This window comes from Pagrus major, chromosome 8 (assembly GCF_040436345.1).
Source record: "Pagrus major chromosome 8, Pma_NU_1.0".
In the NCBI taxonomy this organism is placed as follows: Eukaryota; Metazoa; Chordata; class Actinopteri; order Spariformes; family Sparidae; genus Pagrus; species Pagrus major.
Window position 1 is genome coordinate 18074780 of NC_133222.1, and position 20316 is coordinate 18095095.

At 40.1% G+C, this 20316-nt stretch overlaps 1 protein-coding gene across 3 annotated transcripts; it reads right to left on the reverse strand.

The window, feature by feature from the left end:
• Positions 1–606: 606 nt before the first annotated feature.
• Positions 607–10748, reverse strand: hmg20a (high mobility group 20A). 3 transcript variants are annotated; one of them, XM_073472918.1, is made up of 9 exons: positions 10677–10748; positions 8345–8434; positions 8002–8211; positions 6610–6742; positions 5207–5244; positions 4131–4206; positions 3602–3817; positions 1601–1733; positions 607–1108 (listed from the first exon to the last, which is right to left on the reverse strand). In XM_073472918.1, the coding sequence occupies exons 2-9, from the start codon at positions 8408–8410 to the stop codon at positions 1105–1107; spliced, it is 876 nt and encodes a 291-aa protein (XP_073329019.1). In that variant the 5' UTR covers positions 8411–8434; positions 10677–10748; the 3' UTR covers positions 607–1104. The 3 variants fall into 3 exon arrangements, with proteins under 3 accessions (XP_073329019.1, XP_073329021.1, XP_073329020.1); XM_073472920.1 differs by having other exon boundaries at positions 1022–1108; positions 4131–4203; positions 10677–10740; XM_073472919.1 differs by lacking the exon at positions 607–1108 and having other exon boundaries at positions 1597–1733; positions 10677–10740.
• Between the last annotated feature and the right edge of the window lie 9568 nt (positions 10749–20316).

Below are 20316 nucleotides of genomic sequence, written 5' to 3' on the forward strand. Positions count from 1 at the left end.
ACAAGCCTATGAGTGGGAAAATCCTCTAACGTAATACAGTAGGTTATTGTTTCCCAAAGCTGTGTGCAGCTCAGCGGCTCTAACTGAGCCACAGAGTGCTCAGTAATTCGTGTCTCTCTTCCAGATTCCAGTAAATTACAGCAGAGCTGCTCAATTAACTTAACCAATCCAAATCTTTTTGACTCCACACCTACTGTAAGCAAATAAGCTTAGGCGCTGACTGAGCACAATCCCAAACAGTGATGTATTCAGCAGATTAGCCACACAATTCTATTTGATGTTGTAGATTGACTTCAAAACTGGGCTGTTAGAAGTCAACGACTCTTCCTTGTGTGACAAATCAAAAACTGGAAAAAGCAGCATTTAGCTTGGCAAATAAGTGAACTGGCTGCTTAAATATTTATGCTGCAAATTTTCAACACGCCATTAAAGACAGTTTAACACTCAACAGTGGCCGTTAAATAAACTACACTCACTTTAAGTGAGACTTCTGAATAAGATAAAATTAGAAATCTAGGACACTGGTGCCAAGTGTATTTAACTTTGACTTTCATCTCAATGCAAACATATTCCCAGCACGTCATGAACTTCGCAAACAAACTCACGTGATGTAAATACGTTTATTGAAAACACAGACACTTTTTCACACAGGAAAAAAATAAATGGCACATTTTTCTTTTACAGAGCTTGAAAAAACAAAGTCTGATCCGCAACATCTCTCGGATATGGTTAAGTACAAACCCACTAACGCATTTCTCTTTGATCAGAGCATGGTTGATAATGCTTTAGATATTTGTTGAAGTTGAGGACAGAACAGGAGCAGTGAGTTACAGAAAACTCTTTCATGTCCTCTCATCTGATTATTTTATAAAAACAAACTACAGCTATATTAAAGTGTGAACAAAGTTTTAAAAATATGTAAAAAATAATAAATAAATATGAGACACTACATCACCTTCACCTAAGTCACCTTAGCGGAGTAATAAATGATGTTTTAAAATCGATTGGGATGACAGATCGACAGGAAGATTCACTGGCAGGGAGCAGCATCTACTGAATGTCCGGGTGAATCTCAATCCATCAAATCAGTTGGAGTTGGTCCAATTATCTAGAGCAAAACACAGCAGAAGACACTCATGAGTCATTCACAACTAAATGAAATTGAAAACTGCTGAAACAATGACACAAGCTCTTAAATAAATGGACCCTGATGTGTAATTGTCAATTAGATTAATTAATTTGTCTTTTCAAATCTTGACCAGACTGATAAAGACATTTTAAGGGCCTACTTTCAGGCATTGCTAACTTATTATTGTTAACATTTTACGAACCAGACAATCAAAAATAAATGACCCATAATATAAACGGGGGGGGACTTAAAGAGACAGGAGCTAAAACAGAGCGTTTCAGACATAGGGGGTGCTGCAGCACTGAGAGTATAAGAAAATATGTGTTTTTTGAGCACTAAAGCATGAAAACCTATTCTAGTAATAACCCAAAATAAAATTAGGAACCTGAAAATGAGCATAACAACATCTCCTTTATATTCTACTTAATTCATCACAAACCCTCCATCCAAATACAGCAGTAGTGCTCTTACCTGTCCAAACGGTTGACAACGTCTCTCACAGTGTTGATGAGATTCTCATGTTCTTGGGGGTTACCGACAATGATGCTGTGGAGCTTCTTCATGTAGGAGTCGATGGTGTCAAGAGTGGGCGTCTCTCCACTAGCTGTATGACAACAAGTATGTGACGTCAGCACTTCAACATTTATAAGTACGTTAAATTATATTAACTGCCAAATGTGTCAATCCATGCGCAACATCACTAGGTTGTAACTCACATCTTGTATTTAATTTCAACAACGGATTTTTACATGTTGAGAAGATGTAGTCATTCTCACTGCTGCTAACAGAGTCTACATGAAAAATACGTAGTGACAGGGGTGACTGCTGAACACCAAGGGCTGAAATCACTGCATGACAAGACCAATCAGAAAATGAATGATCTAAGTACAACAACACCAGCCATTACTTGTCACAACTGATGTTTGTGCTGCAAGCGACATCAAAGGCTGTCCTCACACTGGGTCGAGGAGTCAAAGAGTCTAGCTGGCAGCAGACAACCGTTAAAATGTGTGTCAAAACAATGTCACCAAAACCATCAAGACTATCTAGAAATATCTAAATATATAATATTGAGCCTTCTATCTTGAGGTGTCAATTCTAATTAACCTACAGTGAGTATGTTTACTTATGGAAATGGAAACAGTAACATCACAGGTAAACATAATTGCACTCGGAAGAAGGTTTCTTCTGAACAGAAAATGCCACAGAGCCTATCTGGGTCCAGGTCTAATAGGAATAGAATAGGATTGTCAAGCTCTTATGAAATAATTCAAATGGTGTTGTGTCCATTGTGCTGTTTGCAGAGTCTGTCTGTCTCGGCTCTGTGAGCAAGAAATTCAAATGGGTGCGGAGAAAATTGCAGGAGAAAACCTGTGGGTGTGATCTTAGCACAGGCTCTGTATGAGCATAAAAAAGGGGTGAATAAATGAGGACCACATACCTTCAATTGAGATAATGTTAAAATTAAGAAGGTTTCGCAGTCTGACTGACACGGTCAGTGACTAAAAGAACAGCAGGTGCTTCCACTGTACAATCTGTTTAAGTATAGAGCTCTCCCAGAGGAGAGATGTTGGAGTTCAAAGTACGGTAAATACACAGTGGGTGGATGAACACAGCTACATTATTATTTATGTCTCACCACCTAAACTGTGACTCTGGAACTAATAGCCCACTACAGTGTTTGTGTCTAGGGATGGATTACCGGTATGGGATACAGAATCAATAGAGGTTTATAAAGTGCATTGATCAATATCAGCAATTTTTATGTCCAAAAGCCACACTGCACACTTTCAGAAATAAAAGCAAAGCAATTTTATTTTATTTTCCACACGCAGCAGAACGTTGATTGGAAAAGGACGATATTTCATTTTTGCCCAAGATTCCCAAAACTCATTTTCTCTTCTGTTGTAATAGATGAGACGAGAAGTCTTTATCAGCAAATATCTGCCAAACTTATGAGGCTGCAGAAATGCCCAAGTTAAGAAGTCATCGAGGCTAGTGTCGAGTCATTTATCTTACTTTGATTGCAACTTTAGAAAAAAAACAAAATAAACCTATCTTAAGAATTTTGCTTTATTAAAATGCACTGAAGTGAAATCATCTCATGTCTCAACAGGTGAAAACTGCCTAGAAAAATGTTACTGATAACTAGATGTTAAGACTTACTGTCTTGTTATAGGACTTTTTTGTTCTCTTTGAATGGACTTTCATTCTTTTCTACTGACTCTCTCTACTCTGAATTTTTGATCCATGGAGGGTTTATGTTTGTAAAACGTTCCTAAATCCTTGACGTTATCAAAATGTAAAGTCTATGGGCCGAGCGGGAACTTGCAAGCTCTACTGTGCATAGTCAGTGAGCTGCATAATCAGGAAGTAAATCTGGAAACTAGACACTTTTATTAGCTTATGTGTCTGGTACCTAGTTCTATTTAGTTTTGAACTTGGATTACAACTGGAATGATTGGTTCTCACCCGGCAAAGGTATGGAGGAGAAGCTGGAGGTAAGCGCCTGGCGCAGGGTCTCCAAGTGTTGGTGGAGGAGGCCGTTGCGTCCCCTCTCTTGCATCACATCGCCTTCCAGCCTCTCAACTGCCCCACGCATGCTCTCCACATGTTTCTGCAGCGCTGCGTTGCGCTCCTCATACTCCATGTTGGTCTTACGCAGCTGCCGCATCTCAGCTTCACGTGCTGTTGAGGAATGCACAAACACGTATAGCAACTGAAACAAAGGTGAAAGCCAGAGAGAAAAGCAAGACAGCAGTTGGCGCCATTATAAATGTTTTACTTGCTCAGAGAGGTGTGTACTTTTAAAGTTTAGGGAGTTCGGTAGACTGTAGAACTATTCTGGGACGATGGAGCATTATATAAAACAAAGTTCTCTTGAGGTAGCAGAGGAGTGCGTTTCGAAAACACTTAGACAAATGGAGGTTTAAAAAAGTCACAGCACGCCAGCTTCAAAGTATTTCTCAACGAGACAGTCGGCTGCGTTTGAGCTCTTTACCTTTGCTGTGGTTGAGAAACTCCTCTGTGAAGATTGGTATGTCAAACACAGTTCTGTCCTTCCCTTCTGCATCCTTCTGTTCATAGCCAGAGACAAGAAGAGGGAAGGAGATGAGCTGAACAGTGGAAACATTTGGCCACACAGACTGAAAGCAAGAGGTTGTCATTTATCTAGCTGGGCAGCAGGTGGGTGAGTAATTGATTTCATACCTGGCCACAGGGGGGTATACAGTGATACAGTTTAAAAAATGAGAAAGGGGAAGTAATTCCATCAACAGTGCTGCCAAGATATCAAGGCACTGTAACGGATTGCAATACATTTGCAATATAAATGTGTTTCACAATAACAAAATACAGAGCATGTTTCACTTCACAGGACTACGTCTAAAAATATGCATCATACATCCTCATTTCTTAACATAATTACATTCATGCTGAGTTCTGTGTTCTTTCAAATCTAGAGGAAAAACACTAGCATCCCCACAGGAATGCTGATTCCAGTGAAGTCACCTTGGCCATAACCCTTCAGGAGTGTGCTCTAAGACTTACAAAGGAAACCTCTTAATTACATGCAGAACTTAATAAAAATTCATTACACACTTAGTAGAAGCCAAGTGTTTGGATCACAAACACAAACAAAGTACCAAAGCGGATTAACCCAGCTTTAGTGATGCAAGAATGAGCACTTAATGTGTAGTGCAAGAGGGCAAACACAACCGATTTAGGCTCCTGGGTGAGAAAACAGCAGAAACAGACTAACCATGGTTACACATCAGAAATATGAAATCAAAACCAACCTTTACAATTTGATTAAGCACATTCACAGATTCCTTGAGGACACTGTGATTTGAACTACTCTTTTGTCTTCAGCATGTGTTGGTTTATTTCTGTCTCACAACAGGCACTCGTTTCATTCTAAGAAGATGATGTGCTTTACTTGCCTCGACAGTAATTGTGGATAAAATAAAAAGTATGTTGCAATAGTTGGAAGAACAATTCTTCACTTAATTAAATCTGATATTTATCTCTTAAGGAAAAGCGATTGTGAGTGTGATAGGGCAGGAGAGAGTTACTGACCTCGTGAAGAGCCTCATTGGCTGCCTGATGCCCACCATCTGGATAGGAAGGAAAGAATAAAGACAGAGGACAGCAGATGATTCATGTTTCCCCCAGTGCAGCATGCCTTTGCCACATCATGAACTGACAAAATGAATAAAAACTAAATTTTAAAAATCCCATATTTGCTCTCTCTCTTGTGAATTATTTGAAATGAGGCAGAGCATCTACTTTAGTAGAGCACTTTGACTTCTCTCAAAACTTTATGCAAAACCAGAGCTGTTTATGTCATCCCCATTTTGGATATTTGAAGAGGAATTTATCCCCGGTAACATAATAGGAAGAAATAATGTAGACCATGTGTTGTGTTAGCACAGTAACAGAGGCTCCTTGTCCTCAGGTTGAACTCATAACCTGAAGTGCTCCTACGAACTCAAAATGTATCCTGTTTCCCTGCCACATTTCCATTGACTGAGCAAGGCAAGTAAGTTTTGAGTTTCTACACCATATAACGAATTATATTCACGATACTTATGAGTAGTGCAACATTGCAAACATTTCTGTGCTTACCTATCGAGGTTGTTCCTTATTGCCTTCTGGTTTTTACATATACAATGACGTCCTTTTTCAAGTTTAAGCTGCAACAACATAGCATCTAAAGGAGTTTCCCAGCACCACCAATGTCTTCTACTTGACACCACAAAGGAACTCTGCTAGGTCACTAAGTAGTTTGGTGCCTTGCTCATGGGCATCTTTATGGCAGAAAAATTTTAAACTCAGATTCATCGATTAATTCATTTATGAATACTACTTTCAAAAAAGGAAAACAGTCCACACAACCACATAATCACTGACTGCTTACTGCATTGGTATTCATTGCAGATTCTTGGTTATGTTAATTAACCAGATTGGGTAGAAATTGTCCACTAAAGCAGCAACAATTAATCAATTAAACGTGAGCTGTCAACTATTAAATCAATCGCCAACTATTTTCATAATTGATTAAAGTAATTTTTTAAGAAATCAAAGTCAGAATTCTCTCGTTTCAGCTTCTTAATTGTGACTATTTTCTGTTTTCTGTTCTATGAGAGTAAACTGAGTATCGTTGGGTTGTTGACAAAATAAGACATTTGAGGAATTAATCTCGGGCTTGGGGAACACTGATCAACATTTTTTTTTACATTTTATAGAACAAACAACTCATCAATTAATCAATCAAATATTCAACAGATTAATCAACACTGAAATAAATTGTTAGTTGCAGCCCTATTGTCCACCAGACATAATATCGACTTTATCCAAATGTCAGCTGACATAAGAAGTCTTCAAGACATCAAAAAAGATGGTGGGCGGAGAGTCAGACTAGCTACTTCCAGTTGTTGTTGCCAACTTGCCATCCTGCTGCTTTTCTGACCACATCTCACCTCCCCTGTGCCGCTTGCCCTTCTGTTTCTCCTGAACCTTCCTGGTGAAATGTTTGTAGGCCTCAGTCTTCTGGTACTTCTCCAGCTCCCGCATGTAACGCTCCTTATCTCGCTCCGCCTCATCCAAGTATCGCTGCAGGGTGAAGAATGAAAGGTGAGAAGAGTAAGGAAGACTCAGCCAAAAAAAAGGAGGGAACTGAGATTTGGCGAAACAGGATGAAGGAGGATTGTGGGTGATATGGCTTGAAGAGAGGGAGTAATAATTCCTTATCAGGATTAGTTCCGTTCAAAAGACAAAAATCAGTAATTTACAATATTAATAACCTACATTCACTCAAGGCTTGTAATGAAAAACGCATCTCTTCATATAATTAGTTTAGGAATTCGAGGAAACACTATTAAAACCTTTTTTTTTTGCAAATACTCTGTCCCAGGATGCTGGCATATCTGTCTTAGCTTTAAACTCTGTGTAAAACAACAATGTTATACATATTAGTAAGACAGAATTTAATGTCATGTCATAAATACATTTTCTTTAAAACGGACCGATGAGCTGCTGATGTAACTTCAAGTCAGTGAAAACTCATAACGTTTTTGTTGATCCATGTTCTGCCTTATTTGGAAAAAGGCATCCAAGTTTTCCTTGGTTGAAGCACAGTGGTATCACTAAGATATATTTGCGGTGGAATAACGAATTCTTATGAAAAATCTGCCTAAACCTGACTGTAATAATGTTCCTATCATCCTATCAATACCAGAAAGCCACCAAATCCTTTGTAATCCCTTTCTGATATTCTTGCATCCCAGCTGAGGGCATACCGAGGACACGATGCCATTTAACAGTAAAACAAAATCTGTCAAACAGCTACCAAACACAGATGTTTGTAAGTCATTGTCTTGTCAGCTCCAAAACACTGACACTTTGGACTCTACAGGCTTTTGTTCCTACACTCCTTTTGTGCACGAGGTAAAATTAGATCAAAGTCTCTGCTGGTTTGAGAGTGTTAAATCTGGCTGGGGATGGTTTGAAGTGTAAGCATGTTGCAGATGAATATTTCAGCCCAGTCCTCTGGGGCACCATTGGTGCAATTACTGAAATCAAAAAAGTAATGACAATTAAAAATCCACCGCCCCCTTAATCAAAAACCTGAACAGATTTTACTGCGGGCTGCTCCTGCCTCTAGTGTGTTTATTTTCTTCCACTGCTTCCTCAAAGGCCTGGTTATGCTGCTCCAGTCTATATGGATATTTACTAAGAGTTTTAAGCACCGTGCAGACAGTCTTTAACAGAGTAACATAAAAAAAATTGAGTGGACAGAAATGCAGAACATTGGCACATTCTTCTCAGTTTATGCTCAATGTATGAACCTGTCAGGAGCTTCTTAGACCAACCTGCTTCTCCTCGGGGGGCAGCTTGCTCCACTCGTTGCCCAGCATCCTTGTAATCTCTGGAAAGGGCACGTCTGGTCGCTCTGCCCGTAGCTGCTCCCGTCTGTCATTCATAAAGCGAACGTAGCCTGTGAGAGGGGCCTTTGGTGCATTGCTGTCCTTCATTGGCTTCTTCCTCTTCCTCCCCTTGGTCCAGCTGCCACGTCGGGGTTTCTGTGTAAGATAACAAAAACAGATATGTTCTGAAGGTTCAGGTAGCAATCCCCCATGATATGTACGCTGGCAGGACATTCTTGGAGTTTGAATTGGAAAAATATGTAATTTGACATCCGTCTTCAGCTCTTACCTCATCTCCATTTCTCTGGCCGTTGTTTTCGGTGTTGGCTCCAGGAGAACCAGTCTGCTCATCCATGACGTCTATGACTACAGGGGACACCTTGAGGAAAACAGTGGGAGATGTTAGAATAGGAAACGTCTCATACCAGTACAGTCAGAGCTACAAACCTAACTGGTATTGATATATGAGCTGGAAAGGTCAGTGATTAGTTTATGTAAGTCTTGTGCTATCTGTGGGGACCAGATAAAAAAAAATGGGGACACACACTGCTGCCTGATGAAGATGGGTTAAATATTTTCAGACAGGGATGGACTGAGGCGTAGAGCATTGTCCCCAGGGACGCTGCCCAGCCAGGAAATAGAGAGCAGACTTCTCCTTCTGCAGCGGAATCGCCTTTTCTGATTTTTGTCCAAACTCCTCCCAGTCTTGGCTCCAAACCTCCTCTTGGCTAGTCACATTTCCTCTAATAGAAATGTCTTACTGCTATCAATCTCTATTGAGCAAGTGAATGAAAAAAAAACACATCATCCGCACTCCTCTGGCGCTAATGTAGCCTATTTTCAACAGGAGGAAGTAGTGTTATGGTACCGCCTAGTAGATAGAGATGTGATCGCCTGCATGCTACAGAGCCGGGGGAAAAAAGTTATCTCGCTGAACTTCTGGTCTAATAAAGACTTTGAAGTCCAATTATCAGTGTTAGAAAAACTCTTCACTAGTGTTGAATTGTACCATGACATGTTTGATATCTTTTTTTATCTTAAAGCTACTTATTAAGACATGAGGTCATATTTGTTAAAAAAAAAAGAGAGAATAACGTAATTGAAAAGATATGATGACTCAGAGCACTGAGTTGAGTTGAGCTCTGAAAATAAGAACAATATCATTGTGTTTTAACCTTTGACCTCTTCTGAATCACTTTGTGGGAAGTGAGCCTCTGTATCCTGGATGTGGTTTCTGCCCCCCTGCCACTAAATACTGTGGGAAAAGTCACAGAGGAATTACCCAGCCTACCACAAAAAAGCCCATTTGGAGATGAGAACATATGGGGAAAATTCCCTCTGCTGCAGACAGTTAAGGTAAGCAGGGGGTTTCTTTCAAACATCTCTGTGATGCCTGGAGTCACTTTCTACTGACACCTTTAACAGCTCTCATCACAGATACTGCTGTCACCTCTTCTGTGAAGCTTATTTCAGTGAGATAAAACTTGACTCGCAGGTAGGTCTTTAAGATGTGGAGGCTTAGTTATTTATAAAAACCTCATGAGTTAGTAAAGAGGATAAAAATGACTTGTTTCTCTGTGTTCTTCTTTCCAAACCTAGGAGATAAATGCTATGCTGCAGCGCCCTCTGCTGGATGGAAGCACACATTGCATGAGGCAATGATTAATTACAAAAGGAGTTTTACCTGGAGAGAATAATATAATATGACACTGTGTGCGACTAAGTTTTCTTTATTTTTTTTACACGGAAGTATCTTTTGAAAATTAAAAAAAAACACATCTTTGTATTTTTACACGGTACATAGCTACTGTGTGTTTTAGTATTTAAATCACATTATTCAAAACAATGAATGCCAGAACAAGCTAACCTCGGTACAGGGTAACCTAGGCCAACATAGACTTAGAAACGGATTATTCCCATTTGTCCAACCCTGAAATAGCTAAATAGCGTTAAATACCACAGTAGCTTATTTTCTGTTAGCATTTAGCCTCCTTTTTATCAGCAATAACGTAATAGCATAACGCTTCGGTGTGAGCACCAGTCAGCAGTGTTGAGAAGGTAACAAGAACGTCAGGTTAACGATATCTTAATGTAGTGTTGGGGGCAGTGTGTTCAAATATAATCACAATATTCAATGAGTGGTCTGAATCACGTTTAATTTCGCTGTTTATATGTTAAGTTCAACTACAGTGTTGAGGAAATTTATATAAACCATATGGCAGCTGGCAAACGCACCTTAGCAAGCGTCTCTTATGTTCACTTACATGAGCTAACTGACGCTAATAAAACCCGGTTTTCAGCACCACAACCTATTGCTGCGCGGCTGTAAAACGCCTGCAATTCATGACGACTAATGTCAACCGTGAAAACCAAAGGCACATTGGACATATCAGTGTGAGAAACAATGGTCTAGCGCTAGCATACCAGACTGCTGAGCTAATAGCTAGCTAGCTAGCCGTGCTGCTCGCTAGCGTTAGCACTCTGATAGCAAGCCGTAAACTAGCAGACGGACAGCTGACGTTCTGCGTTAGTTTACGCTCACTCGTCTCGATACCATTTGAAATATTATTGAAAAGAAATGTCTAATGTACATGTTGTTAAACCATTACATGAAAACTAACCTTAGATAACAGAATCCGTAGCTGTAATGTAGCTACCGGCGTTAATGATTTTCCCAATCAAAACAATACAGCAGCCACAACATAGAATCGTACCAGATAGAAAAAAAATGCAACGATAAAATACTGTTATTTCGGCCAGCATCTTATATATATGTATTATTATTATGTATTTATTCTCATCGGATTTGTGTTTGTGCTGTGTTAGCTGTGAGAATAGTGAGGGAATACTACCACAATAATTCTCAAATATACGGGGAGGACATTAGAAAGGAAATGGAAAATGTTTATCGTAGCTGGATAGTGAGGGTTCAACCAATTCACACACAAGAACCAGCAATCGGCAATATTATAAACACAGATTCCAACTATATTCACACATCAATGGAAAACAACACCGACAAAAGGCAAATGAGTTCATTCTTTATTATAGCAAACTGCTCTAGACAGTCTAATTCTATGCTGGTCACTGTTTTCTTCGTGTACACAGACGGACCTCTTTCAGGGCGCTGCTTCCCCCTACTGTTGACTCTGCTTATTACATTTCTCAGCTGTATGTTAACCCCCTTGAGAAATTTCAGGCTTTATTTACCAGATGTACAAGTAGGCTACGCATCAGGGCTTGCAAGGGTATTAAAACGGATGAGGAAATGTTTCATCTGCTTTGGACTTTTGTAGGTCACTCAGGCGAAATGATGCAGGGAGCAGCGCTGGCTAGATTTCAAGCTTTTTTTGTAGTTTGTAGGGCATCCCTGCCTATGTAGCAGTTGCAATTTGTAATGCTGCCATCACTGCGTATTTCAGTGTCCTCTCCTATCTCTGTGAGTGTTTGAGCTCCGCCGGTGCTCAGGCACACAAACAGTAATTTTTACAGTGCTGGCAACCCTGGGGTACAATTAACTTCTGCGAACAATCAGATCATCATATTGCACTGAGTATCCCCCATGCATTGATAAACAGTTGTACTCATTTGAGACAAATACAGCAACTCAACTGCTTGTGGAAACCGTCCCTTTCACTGCAGCCGTGTCTGTGTGGGCTAATATGGCCTGTTTAAACAGATATCTCAGGAAGACATTACTGTCCTTTTGTGGACAAAATACACAGGATTAATAATGAAGGTCCCAACCCAGAAAACCTTAGCTAACTCCAGAGATAGAGAGTGAGAAGACTAATACTCTAATTCCAAATTAACAGATCGCAAATCAACACCCAGGCGGGAGTAACTTCACTGCTGTAGCTGCAGTCTAATTGAAACTTTGATTGCAATCTCATCGCAATTATCCAGAGTTAATCCAACACAATTCTCAGGCTCATTACACGCAGGTCGGGTACACCCAGAGTTTAGAAAATAAAGTCACAAACAAAATTGAGTTATTTAGTTTGGAATGCTCCTCATATTTCACATATCTCTTGGATAATCAAACCAATCGTTCAGGACACAAGAAATGTTTTACCAAAGATTTCCAAAGTAGGGTCTTTTGTTTTCACTGAGGAAAGTGTCGAGATATAGCAAACATATAATTTAGACATTTTTACGGCCTCAACACTCCATTAAATGTTTTATATTTCAAATATCTAACGGACATATCTGGTGTCTTTGGAAACTTTTGAATCTCCACTAGAACTATTGTTTGGCTGCACAGCATGAATTTGTAAAGACTTGCCTACAGTACCAGTCCATCATTGAAGGTAAAACAAACATCACAATTTACTAGTTTCGTTTCTCCACAATTCCAAAAGTTATTTTGTCCACTTCTTCTTGAGGTGTCCTTGAAATGTCCCTGCATTTCGAAGAAAAAGCCTCTCAAATGATTGTCTGAGAATTCATCTGAACTTTCATTTAATTAAGCTGCATGACAGAGGCTCCTGCCAGTGGAACGATGGACGTCTTTAGCTTTTATACAGTGGAGTTCATCCTGTCGTTTGGTATTGATTAGGGTTGCAATGGTATGAGATTTTCACAGTATGATAACCACCTCAGACAATTTCAAGAAATCACAGTACAAAGCATTTCACCCTGTGAGTCTGCCTGTTTTAGCAGGAACTACCACAGAAGCAGTTTTGTGTGCATTGCCAGATGTTTATACGTCTGTCTTTCTGTGGACACATTTTGTCAATGCGATAGCGTCACAAACACGCAACATGCAGTCACAAAACTTTACAGGTGTTTAGTTGACATAAAAAAAGAAGACCTTTTATCAGACACAATGACCAATAACCAAATAAAAACTGAAGGGTTTTTGGGTGGAACAAACACTTGTCAGACAGACAGGAAACTTTAATCAAACATGAAATATTATTTTTTAAACACTATATGGTAGAATTCAATTCCACAGTTAAGCAAATGTACAAGGTACGATAATTATCAACTTCCATACCGCAGTATACTGTACCTTGAAAACAGCATACTGCTGCAACACTTACATCGCTGTTTTCCATGGCTGAAGAAAACTGCCGTTTTACCGCCATCTTTGTGGCAACCAAACCAGATATTTATAGAAAAACATCAGGACATTTTACAAACGTGTTTATGGCGACAAAACTGATTCTTTTTAACAAGACGTGGGGCGTTTGTCCAGCTCCAACCAAAACATGATCTTTCTTGTTGGGGTTCAGCCCAACCGAATGTTTTTTGTGCGTGAAGCTAACCAGGCGCGTAACAGTTTTAAATTACAGTGAAAAGAAACATTTCAACTTGTCCGTGGTTCGCAGAAACGTACAATGCCCACATTTATTCTGCTGATTTAACTGTTTACCAGAAGTTTTTCTAAAGTTGAATATAGGGCTGTGCTTTTTTCTTCCTCGTGGGGATTTGCTAACAATTACAACAACAGGTACACAAATTAGCTATGATAATTGTTAGTTGAGATGAGCAGAAAGCCAACATCTGCCAATAATATGGTAATCTCCACCAGCAGAATCTCATATTCTAGTTCTCCAACACTCATGAATTAATAAGAGGTAGCTCTGCCTGTGGATTCATGTTTGTCACTAATTGGCTGACTTGGAACACAGAAATGATGCAGGCCAACTGTTCCAACTCCCAGCAGAATCATGTCTGGCTCTGTCTTTACCTTTTTGTTTTCAGCATTCAGCATCCGTGGTCATTGCATTGTGGGCAGTGGCACAGCAAACAAAGCTCGGGAAAAAGGCGAGCGAGGTTCAATCAGCTCTGACCTCGAGACTCTTCAGATCCCAGCAGGCCCGCGGGGCACAGCATCCAGCTGTCCCCTGTACCGTTATCCACCTGTCATGTCACATCGAATCATCTGGTCCCAGGCTGAGAAGTTTAGTGCAGAGGAAAGGTTTCCAGCTACTGCTCCTCTGTGGGTTGGTCATATGTCCTTGCCAGTTGGCCGGTGTGGCCTGGAAAGTGGCAACATTGTGACACCTACACTGCACGCATCAAGTCCTCCTTACGCCTCAGGATATCAAGGGTGATAATGTCACATGCTGTGCCAGTAGGGTGAAAATAGATGGTCAACTTAGTGAATCAGTGGATCGTGTGTCTGGAAGTGTTACTGTTGAGACAACTGAGAGCACTGCAGAGTTATGAAAGTAAAACCAATAAAATATGTTTTATACTCAGCCATTACATTCTTTAGCTGTTGTTATGAGCTCAGGTTCAGGTGCAGAAACAAAGCACCAAAGAGCAAATTCCATCTTTAACAGCAGCTTTATTGGCAGAATTCATCAGCACTTTAGATGTTTTCAGTGAACATCAGTAACCGTGCACACAAAGCACTCTCACCACATTTGCATGTAATGGTTGGTGAATTGTGGAAACAGTGGAAACGTTTTGGATCTCAGTTTAGTTTCTGATTTGTTTTCTACAGCACTTTTGTTTTAGATTACAAATAAACCATGCCTTGCATCAATGTAGGCAACATTAACACCAGTACCACTGCGAGAGCCCACATGAGACAGAAATCCATACATCTGTTACGCTGTTGTACATAGCTAGGAGGCTTCACTCAAATCACACAACATGCCAGTTTCTACATAATGTTGCTTTAAAGGCTGAAAACCTCTGTCTGTGAACTGGAGAGAGTGTTGAACTCTTTTGGTTTCAACAGGCTTCAGATGAAATAAAGATACAGCAGACTCAACATTTAGATACTTAATGTTTAATGATGATTAACACAAAATTTGCTTTGCAAGTTTCATTTTTTTTTTTATCCTAACCAGGCTTGGGGAGTAACAGAATACATTTAACAGGATTATGTTATCAGGATACAAAAAAGGTAACTGCAACGGTAATTAGTGACTGTATCGGGATACATCTTTAAAGTAACCCTCCTTGACCGACCCCGATCCTAACAAGACACTCACTGGGTTGTACAGCATCAGAGGTTGGCATATGTCGTACACATCTGTCCACATGTAGAGACAGAGGTGGCGCGCTCATCTGAACACAAGCATCACATGGAATGAAGGTCATACTTGAACAACAGCCGTCCCCTATAGAGCAGATAATTGGCACTGATTTTTCAGAATCTGGCTGCATACATTTGGATATTAATGAGAATAAATTAGCTGCAGCTCCTTCATGCGTGCATTCTTTAAGATAGGTAGTTAATATTAATACCGCCGCGTGATGTTCGAAAACAAGTATGTCAACATATGCCAAGTAATGCATTCATTAGCTTAGTTAATGACCTCATCAGCATAACTGGTTATGGTTCAGTGTGTGATGGGGAATATGGCTGTCTGTTAGGAAGCTCGAGTGCCTCTTGTTTCTCATGCACAAGGGCGCAAGGACTGTCGCATCGTCTTGTTGCTATGCAAGCACCTATTTAGTCTTAAGTAGCTTACGTGAAGAATCAAAGGGATATGATGTCAAAAATAAGAATGGGATAGATATGGATGGATGTGTGTACAGTTAGTTCTCACTGGGAAAGCACAGCATGGAGAGTTTCCCTATCTCTTCCAAAAGCTGGAGCAGGAGCAGGGATGGGCAGCCACGTGCTGCAGAGGGCCAATTATGCAAGATTTCACACCAATCAAACACTCTGCCAGGTGATTTCAATCATTACTGCCTCTTCTCTGGGTGAAGTGATTCAGTGAAACTATCTGGGGAAAAAGGACTAGATACTAAAAAAATCATATGTAATCAGGACCACAATGGGTACAGCTATAATATCTTGTCATTATCATCACCCCCTGATCCCTTTTCATCTGAACAGTTTTGTCCCTCTTTCAGCTTGTGTAGAAAATGTGTCCTGTTAAAAATAACAGGAAAAGTTTTCTTTCACCCAGGGGAGGAATAACTTTTAACTTTCTATTGAAATTTCACATGAATACTTGATTTACCAGATCATCGAAGATTCAAATGCTAGATTATAAACTATTTCAGTTTGACTAATTTCAACATGTGGGAGTTGCTCATTTTTTCTCCTCCCAAGAGTGAGATGAGATGACACCATTTTTATACATGTGCATCGAGTATGAAGCTATTGTCAGGGGGTGATTCACCTAGCTTAGCAAAACAAGTGGCAGCAGGGGGAAACTGCTTTCAAGCAGTTGGACAGACGTACCTTACGGATGGATAAACTACCGTTCTGCAATAAAGTTACAATACATAACTACCTAAAACCACAGTCTACACATGAGTTGCGAGTTTATTAGTCCGCTTTTAGAGTTGGTTGGTTGGCAGAGAGCCGCACTAGCTGTTTCCCCCTGTTTCCAGTCTTTATGCTAAGCTATGCTAATCACCTCCCGCTCCAGAGACTGGTATTGATCTTCTCAAAAGTCTCTGGCAGAAAATAAACATATTTCCAAAAAGTGCTGAACCTTGTCTTGAAAAACAATTGCTTCGGAGTAACAGGTCAGTCAATTAATAATCGTGACCTCTCGCTCTGCTGCTCTGGATCTGTCCCTTTGTTGTTCACATCAAGACCTTTCAGCACCTCCTGCAGGGCCCTGTGTGAATCCCCTGCACACAGAAACCCTTCAAAAGTCTCAGTGCAAAATCACTTTCCTTCACTGTTGTTCTACACCCACCTGCTGTTGTTTGACCTTAAATGTTATGAAGACGTTACTGATTGAAATGTAAATTTGACGTGATTTTCTGCCCTGTTTGATGCCCTATTATATTTTGCTCTGAGCTCTCTTACCATATTGTTTTGTGTGTATTTTATACACATTGAACAATCCTGAAAAATATGAATCTTCGTTAAGGAAAGACACCCTGCTAATCACCAGTAGAATAAAATTAGCATTTGAAACAGGTGCAAAAGTTCAACAGGGATGCTACACAAGACGTGCGATACAGGTAATATCTTAAAAAAATATCTGAAGATGATACATGCATGCATGATGATAACACAGAGATCATTTCTGAACTTTTCTTTGATGAAAAAATTACAGTATGCACATATAGACACATATAGAGGCGGACTTAAAAAAAAAGAAGACGAGACCTTTAACATGAAGCAACCCAGATTTGAAATGATGGCTTGAGAGCGACTGGCCTGCCCTTTGTTAAGGGCTAAAGGGGGCAGAGGAGCTGAAAATGGATAATGACTTGATGTATGACGCTTCTGCAGTGAGCTTTAAACGTTTTATCTAAATTCATACACGGTGACAGTGCTTCTCCCCAACCATGTCGCGTTTATCATTGTCTTTGCAGCGCCTGGCAGATAATGGACAGAAGAAAATCAATAAGTAAGAAAATCTTACCGAATGAACCACTGGGCTAAAGAAGCAAACACTGATGAATGCACTCCATTCTCACGCATACTGTATTGACTTTGCGGAGGATGGTCATGAGCGTTAGTCAGAGGGTTTATGCAGCATTTATTCAATACTTTACATTGAGTGATGGTGAAAAAAGAGGAAAAAAAGACACGTATATAGGAATACAATACTCTTTACCTTACTTGCATATACTGTATCTTTGCAAGCAGAAAGTCACAAAAAGAAAATAAGCTCTAATTCCACAATTTAAATACATGAATGCATCTACATACAAAAAACAAACAAAAAAACAAATAATAATAATCAGGTCATGTGTGTTTTAAGCAGAGAGACAAAATTATAACGCAGATGCTCAGTGATCCAGTGATCCATTGCTGGATTAACCAACTCCAGGGCCTGTATGAAAACCCCCAATTGTCACTATTCACTGTGTATAATATTCCTACGCTGAATTATTATATAACCCCAAGTTCGTTGTGTGGTTATTAGATTAAACACAGATCCATTTTGGAATTTGGATATTAGGACGTGGGGAAATAATGATGCTACTGTTTCAAGTGAGGCTCATCATAGATATAAGATGCAACTGATAAAGTTAAGATTGTCTGATGCTAACGCAAAGCTCAATAGTGTGTTCTTTTTAGTCTGAAATATAATGTACATGAATAAAGAACTGATAGGCACGTCACCATGCATCATTTTGTTTTCGAAATGTCATAAACAGGTTTATGAGCTGGACAAAAGGTAAGACATAATACCACTTCGAAAATGTATTCAGTGAGTTGCCTTTGATAATTGTATTTCAGATTAATTATTCAAACAGCATCTCTTGTAAATGGAAGAGTGTGAAACTGCTTTAGTTGAATAAATTCATGACGTTCTTGAAGAATTTATTTATTTTTTTAATGTTTGCAGCAACAAGCTGCTCATTGTGGCTGTGACAAATTCCAGACATGGATGCCGTGTTGGATCAAAGACACCATTACATTTAGAATGCATTTTGTATTGGCGCGTATTCATACGTGCATTCAGTTAAACAACAACATAACCTGAACTGTTCGAGTGGAGAGTTTTCCCGCATGATGGGATGTGATCACATCAGGGGAATAGTCACAGCCGCGATATGCAGCCGTGCAAATAAGTGTGTTGTAACCTGTGGATGTCCTCACCCCACTCCTCTCCTCCTCTTGGGAGACGAGTGATGGACAGGCTGGTTATGGGATATCGGCGAGGTCACCAGCTGTCGGTTTTGCCATACATGTATCTGCACTTCGCAGCGTTATATGCATTTGTACTCCTGCAGCAAAGGCAAACATACTTGTGGCTTCAGGGAGTAATTGTACACCACCATCATGTCCTTCAGTGTACATGATGGAGATGGGACAGCAAGACATGTCTTTTTAGTGCTGACCTGGTCACACAACAAACATGCTGAAATGCATATGGCAGTGTTTGATGTACAGCCAAGGCACAGACAGAGACTCGTGTTTGCACACGTAAATGAACTGTGCGTCTGCAGTCCACAAGCATCAGCATCTCAAACACTGGCTTTTAGGCTTGTGATACACTTGCTTTAAACCATTGTGTAAACACAGACAGCTGGCTGCAACAAAAGCAGAATTGTTCATGAGCTATCCTGCGTGCTTTATGTGCAACCGGAGGATTAAAATTTCTGTCCTGGCAATCACCAAATATCCTCCTTGAGATGTTCTGATGTTGCACCATGTAAACGTTGAGTTTTTCAAAAGTTTTTCGTTTTTAGAGCTATATATCTCCATTATATTGGAGGGAAGGCAGACATCTCTATGACTGAAGTCTCCAAAACTGGGTACGTCACACCAAAAGAATTAAACGTAGCTGATTTTTAAGCCACTTGGGGGCAGCAGAAGCCGTAAACACAACCGTGACAGCTGTTCTGGCAATCGTGTTAGCCAACAGTTGTTTATCTATAGCCTACATTTTGAGACGCGTTTCTGGCCACCTGACAAATGTAATTATTAAGAATTTAATTTTGTCATTTTCAGCCCAACATTGTTGTGCGGTAGAACATGAGTCTACACAGGGTGTTTTATTTTAAGATTGTCGGTATGCTTTATGCTGTTCTTGTGTCTGACTTCCTGCCTGGCTCGATCTGCTCTGTGTGGCTACTGGCGTCGTATATTGACGTTTTACTTCGTCTATGTGCCGCTTATTGCTGGGCAGGTGGCATACGCTGGGTTTTTAAAATCCTTTTTCACTGAAAACAGCAGCCAATCACATTTGAAAATTAAAACTGAAAACTAAAACAAGTTGTTTAAAGAGTTAAAGGCAATAGAGCGTTTTGGATTTGATCCATTGTTAACATGAAAATATCGATTACAGCGGCTTTAAAGAATAATACATAGCTGTAATAAAGCCGAGGATAAACAAAAGCGGGCATTAAAAGGAGAAAAATAATGCATTTTCAAAAATAAATAGAAAAAAGTTAGTTAAACACCAAGTATCCCTTCAAGGCACAGAAGTTCACAGAGAAATATCTGGCCTGAAGCTATTGTCAGTGGGCTGCATTTTCCTTTCAAGGAATGTGACTTCAAACTTGTCCCATTGGTGCACCTTTTCTTCAGCCTAGCTCAACTAATTGGAGCTTGCATGTGCATGTGAACACAGCTCGACTTCTGTAACTTGTGGCAGTACAACAGGGGGATCAATGACATTATGTGGCGGGGCATGTGTTCCTGTCCCCCTTACATCTCTTTCGCTTTTCCCTCTCCATCCCTTTAACCTCGTTACCGGGCTTGCCATTGTCTCTTCCTCAACACTTCGTCCCTTCATCCCCTCTCCTTTCCTTCCCCGTCTCTTCTCGCCCACGGCAAAGTCTTCCATTCCACACCTTGCACGGATGCTGCCTTTGTGCAGTCTTGATGTTAGGCAGGCCGGTTGAAAACGCAATTTAATTAGCAAG